The sequence below is a fragment of the Dipteris shenzhenensis genome, chromosome 22 (assembly GCF_047967505.1).
Source record: "Dipteris shenzhenensis isolate YYH24624 ecotype China chromosome 22, Dip_SZ_1.0, whole genome shotgun sequence".
NCBI classification, from domain to species: domain Eukaryota; kingdom Viridiplantae; phylum Streptophyta; class Polypodiopsida; order Gleicheniales; family Dipteridaceae; genus Dipteris; species Dipteris shenzhenensis.
In genome coordinates, this window is record NC_141617.1 from 9,114,909 (window position 1) to 9,139,794 (window position 24,886).

At 43.2% G+C, this 24,886-nt stretch overlaps 1 protein-coding gene across 1 annotated transcript in view; it reads left to right on the forward strand.

The window, feature by feature from the left end:
- Positions 1–24,886, forward strand: part of LOC147887699 (SMAD/FHA domain-containing protein) — a 66,684-nt gene that overhangs the window by 18,504 nt on the left and 23,294 nt on the right. The window contains exons 3-10 of the mRNA XM_087393593.1: positions 7,108–7,187; positions 7,371–7,426; positions 22,832–22,880; positions 23,028–23,189; positions 23,276–23,368; positions 23,943–24,056; positions 24,166–24,290; positions 24,416–24,678. Of these exons, the coding sequence (XP_087249719.1) occupies positions 7,108–7,187; positions 7,371–7,426; positions 22,832–22,880; positions 23,028–23,189; positions 23,276–23,368; positions 23,943–24,056; positions 24,166–24,290; positions 24,416–24,678 (942 nt within the window). The remainder of the gene's footprint in view (positions 1–7,107; positions 7,188–7,370; positions 7,427–22,831; positions 22,881–23,027; positions 23,190–23,275; positions 23,369–23,942; positions 24,057–24,165; positions 24,291–24,415; positions 24,679–24,886) is intronic.

Genomic DNA, 24,886 nt, shown 5'->3' on the forward strand with positions numbered 1-24,886 from the left:
ATCAGATACAATGGGGATAGTATCCCCTTTATTCCTGGCAATTAAACGCTGATTTTTCCCCCTATGCACAAATTCCAGCACTCTTTCAGGAAGAGTCAACTTCACTGCCTTGCGGTGAAACCAAGGCATCCCCAAAACTACATCATAATGTTTCAGTGGAGAAATGAAGAAGTCTTCCTGATCCACATAACTCTGAACATGAAGACGGAGCTTCCCTATCAAGGGAGTAACTGGCACAGGATTTCCACAAAACATTTGATCGGCATCCACAAAGCCCTGCCTAACTCTTCCGTCTTTATTCCCAGCCTCAGGGCTAGATCCTCTGATATAAAATTATCAGTAGCCCCTGGATCAAATAAAATTAGCGCTTGCTGGTCTCTAACTTTGCCCCATGATAGCAGCAATTCTCGTTCTTCTGGGTTCAAAGCATGACCCAGTATATCAGGAATTCCCCCCGCCATTGGCTTTTGCGGTCCTCGTGGCTTCTCTGCCTCTTTTCCCTTCGATGTTGAAGGCTTTTCTGGGCACTGGGCAGCCACATGCCCCTCTTTACCGCACCTGAAGCATTTCCCATCTCTACGGAATTCCGCTATCTGTTCAGGGGTGAATAGAGATTTGCCCTTATAAGTCTTTGAGAACTGAGTACCCCTCGGCTTCTGAGGCTGAAACCCTTTCTTTTCAGCCTTAGGGGACTCTTTCTTTTCTGATTTTAGAAAATCAGATTTCTTTTTATCAGCACGTCCTGTATGCAAGGATGGCACTGTAGATGGATCTTGTAGCGGCACAAGACTTGCTACTGAGGCTGAATGCATAAGATCTTGAATATTCTTTGCCCCCAAAGCATTCACTACTGCCTGAATTCTTGGAGTGAGACCTGCTCTGTACTTCCTCATCTGGGTGCCTTTGGAGATCTTTTTGAACGGTGCAACCTGCAAATAAGCATCCCAAAACTTTTGGTTGTACCCATCCACTGTATCTCCTGCATCCATGTGCAAGCTGTCCCAGTCTTGAAGAACATGGTCTCTAAACTGTTTAGGCATGAACTGCTGGTAGAAGGCTTTCTTGAAGCCCTTCCACTTTCTTGGGGCTGACCCATCTGTGGTCAGTGCACTCCACCATGCACTAGCCGTTGCTGTTAAGTGTAGGCTGACCATTCTTAACTTGGAGGATTCTGAAAATTTCTCAGTACCGAATGCTGCTAGCATCAAACTGTCTGATAAACTGCAATGCTTTGTCTGTATGACCATACTGTCCATTGTAGGTCATAAACTTAATAGATTTTCCTCCCTCTTTAAATTCCCTGGTCGCTTTGGAAGACTTTCTCTTCCCAGACTTCTCGTGTTTCCTTCTTTTCCTGGATGGTTTATCTGATAAGGAAGAAGAAGACACAGAAGTCGAATTCGAGGTAGACGGTGCCTCGATCTCTTTTTTCTATGGGACCGTCTCCTATGAGATCTATGAGATCTCTCTCTCTCAGGCTGTACACGAGAGTGTGCCTCTGGCATTGGCACGTCATATACTGGATTTGGCATAGCTTCTGCTGGAAACAAATGCTGAGCCCTGGGATCCCTTTTTAGATTTTCCAGCTCTTGTATACGAGTGCATACCATCTGTTCAAATTCTTGTTGAGTTTGCGGCACATTTCTCTGTCCTGGATGTACATCCCTATCTTGTGAATCCCACTGGATAGGTGATTGATCCATATTCTGAGATCTGCAGATTTCTCACACAGTGCGGGTAACTGATGCACACTATCTTTGCTTTTCCAACAAAAAAAGTACCTCAACAAGAGGTGTTTTGCATTTACAATCTATGCCAGTACTGGCTGTCAGTTCAAGGCATATACCCACACAATTTCCAAAGCATCAACAATTTATATTCCCCTTTTCTGGCTGCTGCAGATGGCTTCAAAAGGCATCTGTTTCCCCTTTTCTGTGCACAAAGGCATGCATCTCTTTTATTTCTGCAAAACTCTGATTTTCTCTGTTTTCTGCTGATTCTCTGACAGTAAAATGATTACCAGATAGGTGGATATTGATGGCAAAAACTGTCTCTGTAACTCTTTTTTTTTTTTTTTGGTGAACAGTGACCAGATGGGTAACTACTGGTTACATTAACCAGATCAGTCCTGTTCTGGTCTGGTTAGATGACTGTAACTTGGCCACTAACTGAACCAAACTGGGTAACTGCACCAGTCCAGTCTGGTTAGGCTGTCCTCTGACCAAATCCCTGACCAGGGTCAGCTAACTGCAGTTAGTTTGAACAAGGTCACACTAACCACAGGTCTACCAGCCTGGCTGCCACGTGTCAGTGTGCCATGTCAGCTCTGAGCTGGCTGCCACATCATCTGCCACCTGGCTAGGCGCCACGTCAGCAATTGTGCGGTCTGCCACGTGTCCTGCGCCACGTCATCTGGTGCACGCGTGAACCTGCTGGCTGCCACGTCAGCACCACGTCAGCGCCACGTGTCAGATCTGCCACGTCACCTTCTGGATGGGAAAATCTGCGTAGGCGACGGAATTCTCTAAAGCTTTGCGTATCGTGCCTTCACGTCCGACGAGAAACCTCCCGTCGAGCCACGGACCTGCTTCACCACTTCGCCAACGCTCGCACTTCGGATATTGCTTCTAGTCACCATACGCTTAGCCTTGGTTCACACTTACGTATAGCGACGGCCAGCCAAGGTCTTCTAAAGCCTTTCCTCGTACATACGCTTCAGATTGCGCCCATTGCCTGTTAGCTTTTTTCTAAATCGTCACAGCCCCTATCTTTTTCCTTCAGCTGGCATATCGCCCAGGGACTAGCGTAAGGAGAACGGATTGTGAAGATTCCCGTACGCCAATCTTATGCGCAAGCTCATATATCGTGCGCCATCATCACGCGTCGGGATGCTAATTGCTTGCCTAGGCTACTGCTTGGATCGTCAAAGGCTTGAGAAAGCCTTTAAACCTGGCTCTGATACCAATACAACCGAAACTGAAAAAACAGCTATGGCTTCATAAAAACCAGACAGAATTCTACTCTCCAAAGCTCTCCCTCACTCCCTCTCTCTGGAGATGCACTAGGGCCCAGGACAAATTGTCGGGCTGGACCCCCCCGAAGGTCTTTTATTCATTTCAGAAATTCAATACAGAAGTTCAGCTTAAAGCTGTCTCGTAAGTCTCTCTCTCTAAAACATGAAAAGAATTCTTCTTTTACAAGAGCTTCAAGCCCCATTCAAATTGGCAACATGCCACTTGTCTAAAATCTAGACTAAAACCTATTACAAGCCACTAGAGGGCCATTCTGGAGTCTTCAAGGCTCTCGGTCACTCGAACCGCCTCCTGGATGCTTGTCAGGCTCCCATTTGCTTAGGAAAAATAATCCTTGCTAGTACCTGCAACAATTAATTAAAGCGCACCACCATGGTACCCATTAATTGTTAGCGCTTTGCATGCAAATAACACACTGTGGACTAATCCTAGTCACGGTGGGCGTCCCCACTGAACACATGTGCACATCTAAACAAATATATATACAAATAAATATATATATATTTTCTCTGGTTGACCGGAGTCAACACTCTTGATTATAATTAAAGAGCTTTGACCAAGGGTCAAGGCGCCTTAATTATAGCCAAGTCTCTCCAACCGGAGTTGGCACATCTTGGTTAACCGGGGTTAACCCTCTTGGCGCATGCCAAGTCTTGTTGACCGAAGTCAACACTCTCTGACCGCAGTCAGATTTACTTGACTGGAGTCAATACTTCGACCATTAAAATAACTCTTTGACCGTAATTAACACATATAAAAACTCTTTAATTATGATCAAATAAATGGTCATCTGTACTTTGACTTAGGATATTTACATTGTGGTGACAGACACTCAGCCAAAACACACAAATGTCTTCTAGAGTTTAATAAAGTTGTCATTCGTAGTATCACATTGCTACAAGACAATGAAGTCTTGATCCCAAAGCTGCGGCCATGATATTATGGACCCCTTTTAAAGGGTCTATCACTTGGACCTAGCTCCATCATTAATGCAAGTTCATGCTATGACCTTGGGGTCAAAACATTGTCCTCCACACAAGGAGAGCAAGCAGTGTTGGTATGCATAAGCACAACATGAGTACAGCTTGAATGTCTCAACCATGCACCATCTAGGAAGGACAGGAAGCAGATCATCAAGTCAGTTCTTCATCATGTCCAATCTTAGATTGAATCTGCAATGATACATCGTGTACAGGGACACCCTTGGGACAGTGTATATATGTGAGCTGTGGGCTCATTTATAGGGATCCCTTAGGATGGACTTCTTGGGATAGGCTAACACCTAGACTGATGGACGCAAGGGTTGTGGCCATGGACATGCTTGGCTAACCTTAGGCTCGGCGGGTGATCCTTTATATAGGTCTATAGCTAGGTGGTGAGCTTGCTAGCTCCCCAGTGTAGTCTTCTTAATCTATGGTTGTTTTGTAGGACTTGGCATTAGAGTAGAACCTGGACTACACGCCTAGCTAACCCTAAGTTTGGGCGCTTATTCTCATTTGCATGAGGACCTACCTTTGTGTGTTGTGCGTACTCGCCTTGTTGAGAATTATTCTCCCACTTGTAGCATGGCCTTGAGGCGTTAGTAGAGGATGTGGGTTTCTATGCGTGCACAAATCTTCCTCTTATGAAAAAGTTCCCCCCCCCCAAAAAAAAAAAAAAGGAAGTTTCGAAAATGGGATCCTTGATGTTCCAAGAAACAAAACAAAATTTTTCCTCTTTAAAACAAGAATGGAAGCGTAACTTCTTCATCATACAAGTATTTTTTAGAATCATGAATGTTAAAACTACTAAAGATTAAGCTTTCAAAGTGTCACTTAGTGTCCCAAAAAATAAGTTTTTTTTTGGAATATTAAGTTTTGAAGAAGGGAAAAAAATATTAATTAAAAAAAAAAACCCCCCCCCCCTTTTCTTCCCCAAAAAATAAAATAAAAAACAGGGTACCTTCTTCTCTAATACAAGCACCCTTAGCATATCCTTCAAAATACTGCAGTTTGGTCTACAAGACAGGTTAGTCTTCAGTAACCTCACATAAATACTTCCATGTACAAAATGTCTCCTAGATTGCTACACAATAATACATGGATTCTTTATTTAAGAAACTATCCAATACATTAATGGAGAGAAATCTGCTCAAGTTGACGAATCAGCCCAAATAGACTTTGAGTGCAAAATGATGGCCTACTCAGGCTAACGAATCAGCCACTCTATGCACAATTCGAAGTTTATCCCATCTTTTATGCTAGGTTCAAGGCAAGCCTTCACAAGCATTTGTAGCTTGAATGAAGAAAATGTGGACTACTTTTGATTGGCCTTCTCCTTTAGTGCTAGCCTTTGTCTCACGGCTGAGTATGCCCTCACCTCCGGGATGCCGACAGAAACTCAGTACAAAGACCTTTGTATAAATGGATGCTCAAGTATGTGTGGATGTGTGGATTTGTATGTGTGAGAGCATATGTTTATACTACGGTCTACACCCACTGTTGGGCGCTGCTGACGCTAGTGGGATGCCATAGTAGCTAGTCCTTGCTATGCATGATGGAGGGCATGGTTTTCAATCTTATGAGTGACTATCATGAGATTGAAACTGCACTATGTGGTGTGTTTTTAGAGGATGAGTTTGGGCATGTTCCTGGTTTCCTCTATATAGTATATATATCTATACTCACACTTTTTTTTGGGGTGAAATTTTTGATGCTTTATATTACACAGAAGCTTCCCTTGAATGGGGAGCTCAACATCACATCAGTAGAAGATCTTAGTATGTGACAAGTATACATTGTAGTCTATATAATCAGTTTGCTGAAAGATTGCTGCAGAGAACGTCGAGGAAAATGGCAAGTGGAAAAAGTAGGGTCACCAAAGACTCTATGATTTCGATCCTTCCATAGAATCCATATATATCTACGCACGCACGCACGCACGCATGCATGCACGCGATGAGATATATCTGGCTGCAACACACGATGGGATACATCTGGCTTTTCAGCTTGATTAGACAGAGTTGACGATATATCATCCAGGGTTCCCTCAGAACTTGGCTCTTAGGAAAGAGCATTTTCTTTGACTACCTATTGAGTTTGAAAGGATAGTCACGGGAATGCCTCGAAGGGCTCCAGCAGTATAGTCACTACGTAGTTTCCCTTTTTATGACCTATTTATATGAACTACTGCATGTTGATGAGGTGAAATGACTTGGTCATAAAAGATTAGGATTGAGAATAATTTCTTCTTCTATTTTTCTTCCTTTGTCCTATCAAAGATTTTGTTTTTTGGTTGCGATTTCAAAGCTTAGTAAGCACTGGGTTTTTGATTATTAAGTTAGTATTCTTTTCTATTTTTCTCATTTACTCATAATTTTATCTAAAGTCGCTAACAAACTCCCTTCTTTCCTTTGCTCTTTTGCTCGTTCTAAGATTGGAAGTCTTATGAAGGTATACATATATATATGTGTATGTATGTATGTAAAATCATGCGTAGTATTGATGATCTAAAGCAGCAGCACAACATTTTGCCTATTATGTATTGAGTAATAATACTGTTACCCTTTCCTACATGCATATAGGTACTTCAATACTACAACGTCACATGGGCAAGCAATCATTCTTGCTATGAAGATTGATACGTGCTTACTTGATCCTCTTGTTTTCCATAATCAATCATCAGATCCCCTTTGAAATTCATTAACATTACAATTAATGATGTTTTGGAGGAATAGATAATTCTCAAACGGGGCTTCAAAAAAACTTCAGGGACAAATCTGCATGGTTAATCACTGGATTTTATGGTTTGACTTATGGACTGGTTTCAGAGAGTTTATCTCCTTGGGGTTAGAAGTAACACTATACGTGACTGGTTGAGGCCATCTCATGAAATAAAGAAATTGAGGTAAAGGTGACGCATTTGCATTACTGTACAGAACTTCATGCATTTTCATGGACTGCAGCTTAAGTGATGATGATATGTATCCCTTTTAGGTGTTTACTTATGCTTTGGATCTGTATTGGAAATTAAAGTCTGAAACTTTTGAAGCTCACTCACTTGTTAAGGATGGCGTGGTTGGAACTTGGAAGTGCAGTTTTGCAGTTCAAGAGAAATGGAGACGCATTTATTTATGATTTAGGGAGCACCCATGGGACTTCTGTAAATAAAAAACAGGTATCATGAGCTAAGCTTCATGTTGATGAACTAAAAATAAATAAGGAATGTTTTGGACTTCAGTTATTACAAAACAAAAGCTTTTAGATTTTAGTTATAAATATTGCTTATTTCACAATACAAACTGGTAGTAGATTTTGATGTTTGATCTGCTAATCTTTCCTTTTTCCCTGTGAATAACAGATATCAGGAAATACTTATGTTCCTCTTCACGTTGGTGATGTCCTCAAATTTGGCCTGTAAGATGTTGAACCATTTCAGACTTTGCATCTATTGCGCTGCCTTATATGCTGCTTTTATGCATCGGCAGTTTTTTCCAGGGGTTAGCAGGGATATCCCTTGTGATTCTATTCTATGAAGAATCATACCCTTCCCAAGTACCAATGCAGTTTAAATTGCTGCTTTACAGTATGGAAAAGTAGAGAGAGCCTCTGTGATCTTCATAGTTTTTATGCGACTCTGGTTATACCAAACTTGTTTGATTCTTTACTTTTAACTCCTCGTGGTTGAACACACAGTATGATGACTGATAGAAAACAGGTGCACAACAAAATGCATGAAGATAAAAAATCAATCGCATTAATGAACAAAAAAAGCTTTACAGACCTCATCGATGAATGACAATTACATAGGAAGTCTTTTGGTTCAAGTCATCACTGAAAAGTGCATAAATCTTGCGAATTTTGAAATAGGCATCAGTGGAGTTTTTACGAGGGCAATGTTTTGTGCATCACTCCACTTTTACCTACACTTCTACACATCTGTACTTCCAAAAGGAGCATTCATGTTGGAGAGTTAAATAAGGCAGGATGGGCTGGTGAAGGCTGCGCTTGTGACCGTAGGAATGAAGGGGAGTTTATGGTTTTCAACCTTGTGAGTGACTATCATGAGATTGAAACTGCACTATGTTGTGTTTTTAGAGGATGAGTTTGGGAATGTTCCTGGATTCATCTAGGTATATTTGATTTGACCAAGTAGTTCACCTAATGTTTGCTTTTTGGATGTTTGTGAACACTAGGGCTCTAAACAAGATTACAATAAAAAATAGATTGAGATTTTGGGCAGCTAGAGGATAGAATAGTTTCAGCCTATTGACCTAAAGAGCATATACTATCAAGTCAAGAGAGTTGGGTGTCCATCAAATCATTTGGGATGATTTATATCTAGTAGACTCGGTTATCCCCAATGCAGCCACATGCCACTAAGATGAAGGGGTGGCCTTTATGGCCCCCAAGTTGACCATATGGTTGATCACTGAAGTCAACTCTATGAGTTGACCTGACCTACAAGGCACATACCAGGGCTAATTGCTAACAAAGCCCCCTCCATGGTATGGCTAAAGTATCGTGGAAATACTTGGAATCTATATCATGGTTGCACGTTCGTCCAAGATGGATATAGCAACCTATGATAGTAGTACAGGGCGATCATCATCATGTAATAAATGGAGCCAAGTATAAGGCCAGCCGAAAGGCCTCAAACTTGTATCGCGGTAGAGCCTTCGTGAAGAGATTTGCTAAGTTGTCCTCTGTGGGACAACTGTAGGTCTTTAGCTGACAATGCTGTTGAACATAATGATAATGAACCTCAATGTGCTTTGTACGCATATGAAAGATTGTGTTACACATAGCCGCCAAAGCACTCTTGCTGTCAGACTTCAGTGTAGATGGTAGTAGAAGCTGGTTGGTTGATGTCAAGATCTACTAGCAACTTGCGGAGCCGGACACCCTCTACTATAGCTGTGAAAGCTGCCCTGTACTCAGCTTCACAACTAGAAAAGCAACTGCAGGCTGCTTCTTGCTGAACCACGAGATGCATGAAGATCCAAGCATTAAACAGTTGCCACTGTGGGACACTCTCGATATCATAACAACCTGCCCAGTCACTGTCCGTGAAAGCATGCAAGACCAGTGGAGACTCATCACCGTAGAACAGTCCCAAATTTTGCGTGGCCTTCAAGTAACGGAAGACCTGCTTCATTGCTCTTGTGCGTGTATTCGCTCAAGTGGGGGATGGCATACTGAAGATTAGGCCAAGTATGACATAAAAAAATGAGGCAGCCCACAGCCTGCTAATAAAGGGTAACGTAACGGAAGCCAGGCTCCAATGGTGTAGAAATTGGCTTGCAATCCTCAACTAACTCATCATTATACTCCCCCTCAACATATGCAACCTGGATGCCCAAGTAATAGTGCAATGGAGCCCATGTCTGTCATTGCAAAATGATTTCTGCAAATCAGTCTTGAAATCTGCAATTCTTCCCATATCTGAAGCATGTCATCCACATAAAGAATGAGAATTAAAATTTCTGCAGCACTCTTTCGGACATAAAGAGTGGCCTTTGTAGGGCTGTTCTAAAAGCCACAAGTTGTCAAATATGCATGTATCTTGGCATACCATGCCTGGGGTGCCTACTTCAATCCATAAAGGTGCCTTTTTCGACCGGCAAACCTGATTTTCAGACCTTTTTGCTCAAATCCAGGTGGCTGAGTGACATAGACTTCTCCTTGTAAATCACCATGAAGAAAGGTGGTCTTATTGTCCAGCTGATGAACCTCCCAATGTTTGTGGGATGCAAGAGCAATGACGCACCGTATGGTCGTAATGCGTGAGGTGGGAGCAAAGGTCTCCTCAAAGTCAATGCCATGGTGCTGTGCATAACTCTTTGCAACCAGGCTGGCTTTGAAGCGGTTAACGTTGCCACCAGCTTTCTTTGACCTTATAAACCCATTTTGTGCCCATAGCGCTTGCCTACAGGTAAGTCACACGACTCCCAACTGCCATTTGCATGAATGGACTCAAGTTCAGCTCTCATGGCATCCATCCATTCTTTGCTGTTAAAAGCATCCTTGTGACATAGAGGCTCTTCATTACAAGCAGTGGTGATCAAAGCTACAGCCAAGAAATTACCCTACATTTGTTTGTTTGCATGTCTAGTGCGGGCAGGTAATGCTCAGTCTACTTGCTGTCTCTGAGGGTGTCCAAAAGCCAACAAGGGACTAATTTTTGCTATCTAATGACAGCCCTCTCATCTTCAACCGCCCGCTCAATAGCATGGTGATCAACTGGAGCCATATCAAGCTAAGCAGGAGCAATGGGAGGAGGATGTGAGCTGCTTGAAGCATGTCGGCATTATGCTCTGCAGTGGCTGCTTTGAATCTGTAGGTGATTGGAAGAGGGGAAGTACAGAATCAAAGACATCTGAGGCCTCAATGGATGGCTGTTTTTTGCAGTCCAGCCAAGGTAAAGGCACATTCTCAGCAAAAACAACATCCTTGCTGATGATAGCCTTGCCTGTGCTAGGCTGATAGAACTGAGATCCCTTGCTTTCTGAGCTGTAGCCAATAAATATGCATTTGATGGCCTTGTCCTCAAGCTTATGCCTCAGCTGAGATGGATCATGTCCATATGCCAATGACCCAAACACCCGCATATGTGAAATAACAGGCTTCCAGCTGGTCCATGTCTCATAGGGTGTGATAATCCTCATTGTTCAATGCCCGGGTGAGTACTCTATTGAGTACATAGTTGGAACACATGATGGCACCCAACCAAAATTTGTTCGGCAAAGACTTGCCTTGCCCTTCAGCGTGCATCTGCCCATTTCCATCTTTGTATGATTTTTCCTCTACAAGCCCATTTTGCTGTAGATTATATGGCACTGTGCAATGATGAATGATACGCTAAAAATTCTTCATTTTCAGCCATGGCAAGAAAATGTCTAAAACATGAGAAGACATCTGACTTGGATTTCATTTTATATATCCACGTGAACCTGGTGAAGTCATCCACAAATGTGGAAAAGTATAAGTAGCCTCCAAGTAATGCTGTTCGCATCGGCTTGCATACATCGCTATGTACCAGATGCAATTTTCTGGATGTACCGACAGCCTCATCCTTTGGAAATGAGAACTTGTGTATTTTTCCCAATAAGCAGCTCTCACAAACATGTTAAGCAAGTGCATGCATGGGTGGGAGTGCAACCACCATATCCTCCGAGTGCAATTTCAGTAGACTCTCATGCCACAAGTGAGAATTTGAAATTATAGATTCTGACACCAAGTTTGCCTCAACATCAAGGTGGTACAGCCCATTGGAACTCGAAATCCATTCAAGAAGATGGCTGAGATAGAAATGAGGTTCTTTTTGATACCTGGCACATATAACACTTCCAAAATTGTAACTATATCCCTTGATACTGAGGTGACCTCAACTTGGCCAATCCCTTTCACGGGATAAGATGCATTGTTGGCACATGTCAGTGTGCGCAACCAATAATGTTTGATTCATGCATCAATCTCCTTTTATAGTCACGCATCTTCAAAAAATAAACATTGCTTCATGCACTACAGTAATAAAATGTTCAACCTGGGGCTATCATTATCAAAACCTTTTAAGAAAATTTGTGATTTTTTTAAGAAGATAGGGGCTGCGGGGGGATGCACGGGGTGGGAGGAGTGGGAGGGGAGGGGGGGAGTAATGGTTGGGGTGGGGGTAAGGATGACCAAGGAAGGGTTTGAGGGGGGCTAATGATGACCAAGGAAAGTGTGGGGGGGGGGGGGGGCGCTTATGATAACCAAGGATGTTTAAAATAAATGAGGCCCATATAAAGATCAATCTATACATTAATACCATAAAACTCTCATTTCTTCAAGTTTATAGCCCTACCATCACCCATATGGTAAGAACAAAGCAAACCGGAAGACTGATTGTATAAAAGAACAGATCCCCCCTGAGGTATACAAGAAAATGCTCAAAGATCCTTCAAAGAGGAGACCAGAGGAGGAGGAGACAATAGACATGGAGGACAAGAAAGATGAGCAAAAGAAAAGGGAATCATCAAACTGTCATGGACAGGCAGAGGCAATCAAGGAGCTTGAGAGCACACCAAAAGAGTAGGCGCACATCCATGCTGTCCCCTTCATTCATCTTAACAGTATCCCGTTGCCTGTGTAAATAGGCAACATGGGCCTCATTGCGAATTTGATAAAGCCTAGCCAAAGCATCTGTTCTATTGATGGAGGATCTGCGGTAGACACTGCGGGAGTAGTAGTAGATGAACTTGAAGTGTCAGAAGTGGTTGTGCTGGCAACAGGTGCCTGCGATGAAGAGACAGGTCTAGTCTTTGATCCATTGACAATACCCCAAAAAGTGTGGGATACCAACAGGTGGCGCACGAAGTACAACCACATGGGATAGTTGGTACCATCAAGCTTGTCTTCATGGGCAAGCATTCCAAGAGATCGATGGTGAGCCATTCCAAATAAAAATCACCAAAGGAATAAAAGAGTACCTTGCAAATGCCAAAGCCTCAAGGCTACAATGTAATGAGCTGGCTGCTCCAAAGCTGACTGCAAATCTGCGAGTGCCAACCCAAAAATGATAGCAATGCTCTGTGGGCTGCTAAAACACCGAGGAAAATGCACAACCTGTTGGTGCAAATTCTGAAAATGCTCAGTCTAGAGACCCTGGAGTGGATCTAAAACAACAAAATAAGGTCTGGCAGCCTTGGCAATTCTCTAGGAGGTGTGACTCAGCAAATCCTCCCACCTGGAAGCAAATTGAGTTGCTTGGAAGCTCCAAGCTGCGTTGGAAAAGTACGTTTTGATAGGCGCGTGGCCTAGAAGGCTCCTAGAAGAAGTGCGAATTAGATTTGGTGCTCTGGGAAGGCACGAACAACAGGCATGCAGCAAAAACAAACTGATGTGGAGGCTCTTGGCATAAAAACGAATTTCGTTTTTGAGCTTCTAGCAGTTCACCAACAGCCCATAGACTATCCTAGTAGTCAAAAATCAGCAAGGCGAATAGCCCTAGAGCACTTTCCTAGCGTGTAACTTGCCTGTCCCTCTTCTTCTCAGGTCTAGAAAACTATCATAAAACCAATTTCACCCTTTTTTTTCTTGCTCCCCAAGCTAGCTTGCTAAAACATGGCCCCTTGAGCTATTTTTAGCAGTGGGATTTTTACTCCTCTCTAACCTTCAATCCCTTGCCTTGGCTCATGGAATTGATTGCATTGAAGTGTCCTTTACAATTTTAATCAGTTTGAGGCAAGTCGGTCAATGTAAATTCCTCAAAATTAGAAATTTACGTCCCCGTGACACTAGGACACAACGGGGTGGAGGAGGAGTAGGAGCTAGCTGATATGACGGCAGAGAGAGCCGACACGGAGCTGTTGAGCGAGGGACACAGTGACCACACTCGACACAGAGAGTGACTAGAGCACATGCAATCGAGGGCCGGCCTATATCAGCTTTCCTCAAAGGGGACTGCTAGAGACGAGGCGTCACTCTTGACATAGCCCATCGGAACGAGAGATCGAGGAGAGCACATCCACTACCACAATGCGGACAGCCCGATAGTCGCACGAGACATCCTCGTAGCCCACCAAAGAGCCACCATGGTGCCGGGTTTTGGGTTTTGAGCCTCAGCTTTCAGTTTGTATTTGACTTTTGTTTGAGCTTTTGAGCTCTTCAGCTTTACTTAGCATAGCAATCAGCAAGGGCCCTAGTGCGCCCTTTGCTTCAGCCCTTTGAGGCTTGTATGAGTTATTTTCGCTCGGTATGCGTTGTCCCATAGGCTCGTGATGCCTCCTGAGGACGTTAATATATTTTTCTTTCTTTCTTTCCTCTCTCTCTCTCTCTCTCTCTCTCTCTCTCATCCCTTTATTGCAGTACGCAACAAGCCGACAATCCAAATCAGAGAGCAAGACAGGTCGAGACAAAATTCAAGAAAAAGGCGGCAAAAACAGAATCTGAGGACTTAGTACTGCAGAAACAGGTAAGCAGTCAGAATTCCAGAATTTCAGAGAAGCACAAACTACTGAAATTTCAGAGGGGACTATCAGCCATAAAGGCCATATCTAGCACAATATTGAAGGGGGAAAATGCAGCATAATATGTGCAGAATGGACTGCTCACGTGACAGATTGACAAGGGGAGAAAAGGAGAGGAAGTACAGTGCCATCTGGGCTAGTACCCAGAAGATAAGCGATCAGCATATCAAATCATGCATAATGTGGACATAAAAAATTCGCTAAATAACGTGGACATTGAAAACTTGCAAAAGAAGTTTGGGGGCAGCAAAGAGATGGATATTGATTCTATCATGCAGGATATGCGTGCCTCTTTGGAAGAGAAATGAACAAATGTAAATCAGAAATGCAAATACGAATGGAAATGCAAATTGGTAAGATGTGAGAGGAGATGACCCGCATGGTTGATGCCAAGACCAGCCATCACACATCAATGATCAAAGAATTACAAGGTCAGGTTGTCAAGCTCAAGGAAGAGAATGAACTGTTGAAAGCCCGCAACCCACTCGAAGAAGGTGAGGTTCAACCACCCATTAATCAGGAGCTGAACATACTGAAAACAGATAATGAAAAGTTCAAGAAAGAGATGCCTGCCCTACACATGACAATGCAAGGGAAGTGTAGGATCGGATAGAAGAGAGAGAGTGCAGGTAGCAAAGGGTCGCAAAAGAACACCCGTCACGTCAAACTTGGATTATCCAAAACTAAAGAGTACAAGGTACAAGTACCTACACATAGGACTAAGTGTCCTAGGTGTCACATAGGACTAAGTGTCCTATGTGGCCTAAAAGACACTAACACTATAAGTGTCTTTATTTATGCCTACAAGGCACATAACATGGTCCATAGGGCATCACTAGAACCACCAGAGGATGGCCTACAAACGCCCCTCCATGGGATGGGCTGAAGTACTCTGGAAACATCTCAGAATACATGGTATTTTCTAGTCATGGTGGCACATGTTTATCCAAAAGGATATAGCCACCTATGAATGTACAAGGAATGTCAGATCATGTAACAAAGGGAACCAAGTGTAAAGCCTGTCGAAAGACTTCGAACTTGGGACGAGGAAGTGCCTTTGTAAACATATCTGCTATGTTCTCCTCTGCGGGAAGATAGGACAATTCTATGTCTCCTGTTGACAACCGCTTCCGAACATAATGATAGTGAACTTCAATATGCTTGGTACGCGCATGAAACACTGGGTTACGCGCAATGGCCAAAGCATTCTGGCTGTCAGTGTAGACAATAGTGGAGGATGTCTACCAAGATGTGTAAGTAACTGTCGAAGCCAAACACACTCTACTATAGCGGTGAAAGCTGCCCTGTACTCAGCCTCACAGCTAGACGTGGCAACTGTTGGTTGCTTCTTGCTGAGCCAAGAGATACATGAATTGCCAAGCAAAAAACAATTGCCAGTATGTGACACTCTGGTGTCGGAACATCCTGCCCAGTCACTATCCGTGTAAGCATGCATGGTAAGTGAACCCTGATCACCATAGAAGAGAGCTAAATCCTGAGTGCCTCTGAGATATCTGAAGACTCTCTTCACTGCCTGCCAATGTTGTGAACTGGGCATGTGCATGAATCTGCTGAGCTGAGATACTGCATATTGCAAGTCAGGTTTGGTGTGACATAAATAAATAAGGCATCCAACAGCCTGCTGATAAAGAGTGATATCACACGGTGGGCTCCCATCATGAGCTGAGAATTTGAAGCCAGGGTCCACTGGAGTAGAGATTGGCTTGCAATCCTCAAACTGAAAACGATTAAGGAGCTGTCCAATATACTTGGACTGAGACATCATGATACCCCCCTCAACATGAGCAAACTGAATGACCAAATAATAGTGAAGCTGTCCCATGTCTGACATTTCAAAAAACTGCTGCAAATCAGCCTTGAAAGCTGCAATTTGCTGAGTATCTAGGCCCGTGATGAGCATATTATCCACATATAAAATCAGCACTAAAAAATCAGATCCACTCCCACGGACATAAAGAGTGGGTTCTGTGGGACTATTCTGAAAACCAAGGGATAGTAAGTGTGCATGAATTTTGGCATACCATGCCCTGGTTGCCTGCTTCAAACCATAAAGGGCTTTTCTAAGCCGGCATACCTTATTTTCAGAATTGACAATCTCAAAGCCAGGAGGTTGTGTGACATAGACTTCTTCCTGCAGATCCCCATGAAGAAAAGCAGTCTTGATGTCAAGTTGGTGCACTTGCCAATGATGATGGGCTGCAATGGCAATGACACATCTAATGGCAGTAATCTTGGATGTGGGAGCAAATGTCTCCTCAAAGTCAATGCCTTGTTGTTGGGCATACCCTTTTGCAACAAGACGGGCTTTGTATCGATCTATGCTGCCATCAGATTTCCTTTTTAATTTGTAGACCCACCGCGTTCCAATGGCATGCTTGCCGGGAGGGAGATCTACTAATTCCCATGTGTCATTTTTGGCAATAGATTGTAACTCAGCTCTCATTGCATCCATCCACTCTTTGCTGTCAAAAGCATCTTTATGGCACAGAGGCTCTTCATTGCAAGCTATAGCAAGGAGTGCAAACTCAAGAAAGTGACCATGCTGTCTATTCCTTGATCTTGTCCGGGCAGCAAAAGGCTGATCTTGTTTGCTGTCCCTCAATGTATCAAGAAGCCATCTGGGAACTTGCCTTTGCTGTCTATTGACAGCTCTTTCTTCAATGACTCATCATGAATAGTGGGATCATTTTGTGCCGGAAGAGAAACCTGCAAATCATCATGAGGTTGTGGCTGATTATTGCTTAGTGGAGGGCGTGCAGGAGGCTCATGTTGCTGGTCAAAATCCTCTTCTGATGATGGCAGAGGTAACCAAGATTCAAAGGCATCAAACATGTCAACATCTGGCTTTGCTTAGCAGTACATGAACATATGCAAGAGACCCAAAAACTCTCATGTGTGAATGTGAAGGCTTCGTGCCTTTCCATGCTTCATAAGGTGTAACAGTCTTCAATGCCTGTGTAGGTGATCTATTCAACACATAGTTGGCACACATTACTGCATCAAGCCAAAATTTATTGGGCAAAGACTTGGACTTAAGCATGCATCTGGCCATCTCCATTGTGGACCTGTTTTTCCTTTCAGAAACAGGATTCTACTGAGGAGTGTAAGGAGTAGTGCATGAGTGAATGATGCCCCATGAAGACAGAAATGCGTCAAACTCCTTTGACATATACTCTCCCCCCTATCTGTGTTGAGGGTGACAAGCTTGCATCCTGATTCATTCTCAACCATATTCAACCATCTCTGAAAGCATAAGAAAACTTCAGATTTGGCTTTTAAAGGATATACCCAGCAATATCTTGTGAAATCATCAATGAGAGTCATGAAATACTTATACCCCTCAATGGCATTTGTCCTCATTGGGCCACAGACATCACTGTGTACTAGCTGCAATTTCCTTTGTGAGAGTTTTGGACAATTCTTTTGAAAAGGAAATCGATGCATCTTACCCAAAAGACAACCCTCACACACATGTTTGGAAACTGTGTGAGTTTGAGGTACATCATTTGCCATCTGCTGTGAATGTAGCTTTGCAGGAGCTCTATAATTGAGATGGCCCATTCTCTCATGCTAAAGATGAGTTTCAGCAAGGTGTGAATCTGAAATAGCCAATGCTTCAATAGAAAGTGTAGCTGAATGATGATCAAGGTGATAAAGCCCTTTTTGCAAAGTGCCAGTGAGAACTATGACATTGTCATCACGAAGATCATAAACTAGACATCTGTAGCCATCAAAAATCACTCTGAAACCCGAAGTAGCAATTGCTGAAATTAAAATCAAGTTGACTTCAATGCCAGGCACAAAAAGAACATTTGTCAGAGTGACAGGATGGCTTGAAATGGATGTGAGCTGCACATCTCCAACTCCTTTTACAGCATATGAAGCATTATTAGCACATGTAACAGTCCCCCCTCGAGGTGCATCAGCTAAAGAATGAAACAACTGTCTGCAAGATGTGACATGCTTGGAAGCACCACTATCAAAGTACCAGGACTGAGCATCATTAGTAGTAAAGAATGCATCAGCTTTGGAGGGATCAAATGAGCAATGGACAGCCCATGCCCAATCATCCTGAAGAGTATGTGCATGTGAAGCATCTTCTGGCTCATGGGATTCAATAGCATGTGAGGCATTAACTGTCAATCCTGCTTTCTTTTTCTCCGAAGCAATGCGCTTGCTGCATTCTGAAATGTCGTGTCTAGGCTTGCGACAATAGTTGCATCTTTTCTTCTTTGACTTATTTGCTGTATTTTTAGATGCAAGGGAGGAATTGCAGCTGCTATGCGCAGATTTTGGCTTGCCCATAGGCTTGGAAGCCTTGCCTCTTCCTGTCTGCTGTGAAGCAAATGCATGATCAGGAATAATGGCTTGTCTATTAGCTCTACTTTGCTCTTCCTGCAAAAGCAAAGTAACCAGCTGATCAAAAGAATAGTGGTCTGGATTACCCATGGCCACTAATCGAAGGGTTGTAGCAAACCCTTGATATGTATCTGGCAGTCCATTCAATGTGGTACTAACAAGCTGTGTATTTGGCACCACCTCATCAATGTTGGCAAGTTGGTCCATGAGGTCCTTGACCTTTGTCAGGTATGCATCCATAGACTCACCTTCATTCATACTGACTTCTGTAATTGCTTTCTCAAATATGCAACACGAGCTTCATTGCGAATCTGATAGAGAGAAGCCAATTTATCCCAAGCATCCTTTGTTGTCCTGCAAGACCGGATGTGTGGAATAATGATTCTCTTGCATGATAAAGCAATGCATGAATGTGCATTTGCATCTCTTGCATCCCATCTTGACTGTTCTTGAGTTGGAAGAGCAGCAGTAGGAGTGCTAGAGGAAGAGGCATCAGGAGGAGTACCCCCTGCAGAAGGACCAGCAGTAGAGGCAACCACTGTAGCATTGGCTGGCCTCATATCAGCCCCATAAACAATATTCCACAAATGTTGATAAATATATTATAGAAGCATTTGGAAAGCATATGCTATTTGTATCTTTATTGCTAGGCCCCAACTAGTCCGTACCTATGTTTTATTGGAATGGTACCTTGTTACTTATATAAGCGTGTGTGGAAGACTAAAACTGAGGGTACTCAATTGACCAACTAGGGCTGATGGTAGCAAGGTCTATCACAAGAGGTACAATCATGCTAGCACAACTTACTAGCAATCAAATGACTTAATGAGGTATGGATCTCTACCAATTTTAAGCAAAGTAATATTATTGTCAGGTTCAAGTTATGATAGCCACAGGTGCAAGAATCCAATCATGATTGCAACAAGAATATGTTTCATGAGATAAGACCACATCAGATAGTTGGTGCCATCCAACTTATCATCTTCACGAAGAACTCCAAATAAATCTTGATTGTTCCCAGCCATAGCAAATGTGATACCTTGAAAAAGACCTGAAAACCCAAAAGCCTCAAGACTATCACTGCAAAAAGCTGGCTGTTCAAAAATGACAGCAAATATCTGCAAATTTCTGACCCAAATCAAAGGGCAAATGCAGATGTGACCCAAATGTGACTGTGACAAGCAATGTTCATTGCAAAAACAGCAAATCTGGCAAAAGCCCCAAATTTATTGAGGGCAAATAGGCCAAAAAGAGGGCAAATGCAGAAAAGCCCCAAATTTTGCTGAAATTTTTGCAAATGTGACCCAATGTATGCAAATCTGACTCAAAGTCCTGCAAAAGTGACTCAATGTCCTGTAAAATGACCCAATGTCCTGCAAAATGACCCAATGTCTCGCAAATGTGACTCAATGTCCTGCAACTTGACCCAATGTACTGCAATCAAAAAAGAAATTGCACACCAAATCCCAAAACTCTAGTGTTCTTGCAAGAAGTTGCAACTAGAGGAAATGAAAGGTATTGAAAACCCCAAATCTGCCAATGTCTTGCAAAAGCCCCAACACTGCAAATACCCGTACGGAATACAGCAGGTATCTTGTACGGAACATTTGCAAGTATGATTGTACGGAAGTACATTGCAAGTACAACGTAGGTACGGTATATTGTACGGATGTAGGTTGGTACAAATGTACGGTACAGTGTACGGATCACATGTATGACGACTGTATGGCGATGCACGTATTGTTGTACGGAATAAGTACGATACCTGTATGGGCAAGTACGGAGTGTTGGTACAGATCTGTACGGATGTACAACAACACAGATACGTGACTGTACATCGCAGGTACAATATAGACCACTGTATGGCACATGTACAGCTTTGCACGACGAGTGTACGAACCAGTTACAGCACCTTTTGTACACAGGTACGTACGTACGACGATGCAGGTACAGTCCTGTACGAGTGAAGGTACGGACGTACAATGGTGCAAGTATTGTTGTACGGCGTCAAATGTACGGGTAGATGTACGGAAGAAGTACGGATAGTTGCAGCAGGAAGACCGGAAGCAGGAAGATGAGTCAAGCCCTTGCTCTGATACCACTGTAGGATCGGATAGAAGAGAGAGAGTGCAGGTAGCAAAGGGTCGCAGAAGAACACCCGTCACGTCGAACTTGGATTATCCAAAACTAAAGAGTACAAGGTACAAGTACCTACACCTAGGACTAAGTGTCCTAGGTGTCACATAGGACTAAGTGTCCTATGTGGCCTAACTAACACTATAAGTGTCTTTATTTATGCCTACAAGGCACATACCATGGCCTATAGGGCATCACGTAGGCCACCAAAGGATGGCCTACAAGAAGCATGAGGAGTTTTCCAAGCAAATAGATAAGGGGAAGGCTGAAATGAAGGAGTGGGGCAAAGCAGCTCCAACAAAGAAAGAATTTATTTCTGATGCCTTAGAAGAAGAGAAGAGCCTTGATCTCTAAGATGGAGGTCAATCTACCTTCTAGGCAGCTTGGAGAGTGTGAAAGGATGATGCACCAATGAGACTTATGATAGTGAGATTACGGAAACTAGCAGACCGGTCTGCCTTCATGAGCATGAGGGCAGCCTTGAAGGGGACTAGAACATGCTTGGATGATGATCTCACACTCTTACAACAAGAGCACAGAAGAGAAGGGATGACCGGTTTGCAGATAGTGGGGTCAACACATCTTGGTATGCATGTGTCCCTAGATTGTTTGATAGCCAGGGGATCCAGATGAGTCGACTCCCGTCCTTTCAGTATAGCTTGGATGCCTTGTCCTCCGTGATCCCATGAGATGAGATCAACCGCATCATATGGTTGGATCTATTACAACTCTACATGGCACGGAGTTGGGGAGGGGACCCAGAGAATACCACCAAGATCCAGTTCTATCGTGACCACTTTCTTAAGGTATCAGAGGATGGATTGGTCATCAGACTCTCATACTTGGAGGACAGACACATCTCCCATTCGTTGAGGTTTGCCTTCAGATAGATGAGAGTCTCATCCCATTAGTTGGGGATAGAAGCAAGTATAGCTGCTAGCATACTGAGAGAGCATCGAATATGTAGGCTTTGCACATTGGGGGAGGTGGAGACAGAGGAGCATTCTCTATGCATATGTTTGGCATACTATGAGATTCGAGGGTGGTATCATTGCCTCTACCAAGAGGGACTCGGCTTTGGACCACGCTCTTGCTTGATCCATTTCTAGGACCAGGTCTGTGTCGGTCTTTATCTGATGGAGATGTGACGACATAGAAAGACTCTTTTTGAGATAGATCAGACAGCCTGCGCCGATAGTCCTACCCGAGCCAGAGGTGGATGTAGCCCAGAGACATGTCACAGATTTCTATGCCTTTGAGTCAGCCTCAGGACATAGTGGAGTGGAGGAGGAGGAGATAGATGATATGAGGGCAACGTGGGCTAGTGGGGGGAGATTGCATGAAGCAGGAGAGCAGAGAGTGGCTAGACTACGCACCATGGAGGTCCAGCCTATCACAATCTTTCTCTGAGGTGAGTGCCAAAGTTGAGGGGTCACTCCCGACATGGCTTGCTGGATACTGAAGTCTCAGAAACCAAGCCCTTCCCTGCCTTGCGCGAGATGACACGACAGACGCAGCTTGGAGATATCCTCGCATCTCACAGGAGAGCCACCATGGCACCGGGATATGTTTTGAGTATTTGAGTATTGTTTCCGAGTTATGATTTTCTTTGAGTTTTTCTTAGCGCTCTGCAGGGGTCTTAGCGAACCCCTTGCTTCAGCCCATAGCGGCTTGTATGAGTCACCCTGTGATTGTATGAGTCACCTTGTAGATGCAGTTATGGCTTTGTTAATCTCATAGGTGATTAGTTCTTAGTATAGCGAAGGATGTCTGTAGACAAGAGCCAAACCATGCAATCTGAAAGCATATCGTAAACGTTGAAGACCCAAGCTGAACTGTTGACTTGATAACCTGCCAAAAGCAGGTTGAATCAGGAATAGGAAGCAAATTATACTAATACCGTAGGAGCAAGTTACATGTAGGCTGTTGAACTTGTGGTCGTAAAGTTTGATCTTAAACTCCTGCATCGCACGTTTGCAAGGAATGTCATTATTAAAAGTTCTGGTTGTCTTTACATAATTGAACTGCGTTTGTTTAAGGATGAAGTCTATCACAGTCGTTTTTAAGTAGCAGCAGTATGATTTGCTCCTATTTTGAGGCAGGAGGACATTGATTTAATTGCTGTTGAATATCAAGTTTCGTTTTCAAGTAAATTATGAGGCTGCTTTGCAGGATTAGGCCAAGAACTAGTGCACATGTTTATGGATTTCATTTTGCTGAATTCCTATGTAATGGGAAGCTAAGTGTCTATATTGTTGGCCATACTTGTTACCTTACGATTTACTATTTTGTGCAGCTCTTCTCGGCTGTATATACTCCAGGGACCCATCGAGTTGATGCCAAAGGTACGTTCCATCATTTGATATTGAGAAATATTTGCTCATCCTAGAACGTTCAAACTATTTAATATGTCTTTCACCTGAAATTGTCAGAACATCATAACTTCTCTACTGTTAAAGAAGAATTACAATATAATGAGATGACACTCCCAGGAGGCTCCAACAAAAGCAGAAAGGCAGGCGCTCAGAGAACTCCAGATTGCCAGTGATCGGACAGATGAGGAGGCATCTCTTTTGAGGGCAAGAAGAGAAGCCATAAATATGGAAGGGGCAACATGGGGAATAATGGAAGATGCTATTGAAGATGACCTTGAGGTCTGTTAGTGCTGGCATTTAGATATTGTGTAGTCTCTCCGTGAACTGATGCATTCTGTTCATTGATCCATTATCTTTTTATTCAGGAAGAGGAGGAAGTGACCTGGCAGACCTACAAGGGTCAGCTCACTGAGAAGCAACAAAAGACACTCGAGAAGATACAAAAACGGAATGAAAAGGTTAAATTTCTAAATTCTTTCTCTGCTGGTATGTGTCACATTGTTCTGTGATTTTATACCTCTGGAAGTGTCTACTTCTTTTTGCCTTCATTACCACCCTGCTAAAGTGTTGGATTTATTATTCGTCCACTGTAAACTAGCCTTTTGTATCTTTCCTCATCTATATTCAGTCTGCTAGTTTCTGCTTTCTTAAGAGTAGCGGGGACAAGTACATACAGCCTGCTCATAGGCTCAAAGGAGAATCCCTGTCTGGACTTTGGCCTGCTGATCTTCTAGTCCAGTAGCTGCAAGGCCACGCGGGTTAACAGCACGAGGTGGTTGGTGGTCAGGCATTAATCTCATATTGGTGTCGAGGTCCCATTCAATAAAGCTCCTCTTCTCAACTTCTCTTCTCGTCCCCTTCGTTCCCTTCTAGTGCTGTTTGCTCTTAGCATTTATCTACGGTCCGTTTCTCTTTCCTCTCCCCCTGCTCTCAATCTTCCCTTTCACTTGTCCCTCTCCCCCCTTTTCTTTTATCTAGGCATTTATTTGGTCTAACTTAACTGAAAGAGGGGAGTTTTTGTTGACATAAAAGCTTTCCAGCTTGAAAAGAGAGATCGATGCGATCCAAGTTAAGGAGATTCCTCAAGGTGGCCTTACACAAGGACAGCAGACACAGATAGCACGGAATGAGCAACGTATAGAGCAGGTCATCCACTCATTAAGTTTTGTTTATTGGTATAGCAATAGTTTGATCTAATCTGGTTGTTTTAATGGTCTTTCTCTATTTACCCTAACATGTGTATGAATTGTGACAGCTTATGGAAGAGGTAGAAAACTTGGAAGAGACTTTGAATCAAAGCATTCAGGAGAGCATAGGTGCACGAGCAAAAAGAGGATCTTCAAATAAGAAAGACGGTGAAGATGAAGACAGCGATTTGAGGTGGATGGTTTAAGTTCCTGGCACAATGATTTTTTCCTTCCTAGAGGACGCAACACCATTTTCTTGAGGGATGGTTACAGCGAATAACAAACCATGCTATTTTTTTTCATGTTTGTATTGTGTAGTGATGATGATGAATTCTACGATCGCACAACCTATATGAATAAGAAAGGCAATACAGTAAAGGCATCTCCTCCAGTTGTGGAAACTGCCGGGTCTCTTCTTGAGAAGAGAGAAAAGTTGATGAATGATATCAGAAAGTTGTTGGAATCGCTTGAGACTGAAGAAAAGAATGACGCCACAACAGCTGAGATGCACCAAGAGCAGACAATAGTGGAGTCTGAAGACCCTTTGGATGCATTTATGACTAGCGTTTCATCAAAACTAGGTCTGGAGCAGTTTTTCCTCCATCCTGTATGGGTTCATTTGCATGTCATAGGGTGTATAATATAAGTTTAAGGTGATTGACAACTTGTATGGGTTCATTTGAATGTCACAGGGTGTATAATATAAGTTTAAGGTGATTGAACAACTTGTTGTTGGGTTTTGGGTGTAAGCTTGGAGTTGCAGCAACATGTGTGAACTTAAAGTTGAAT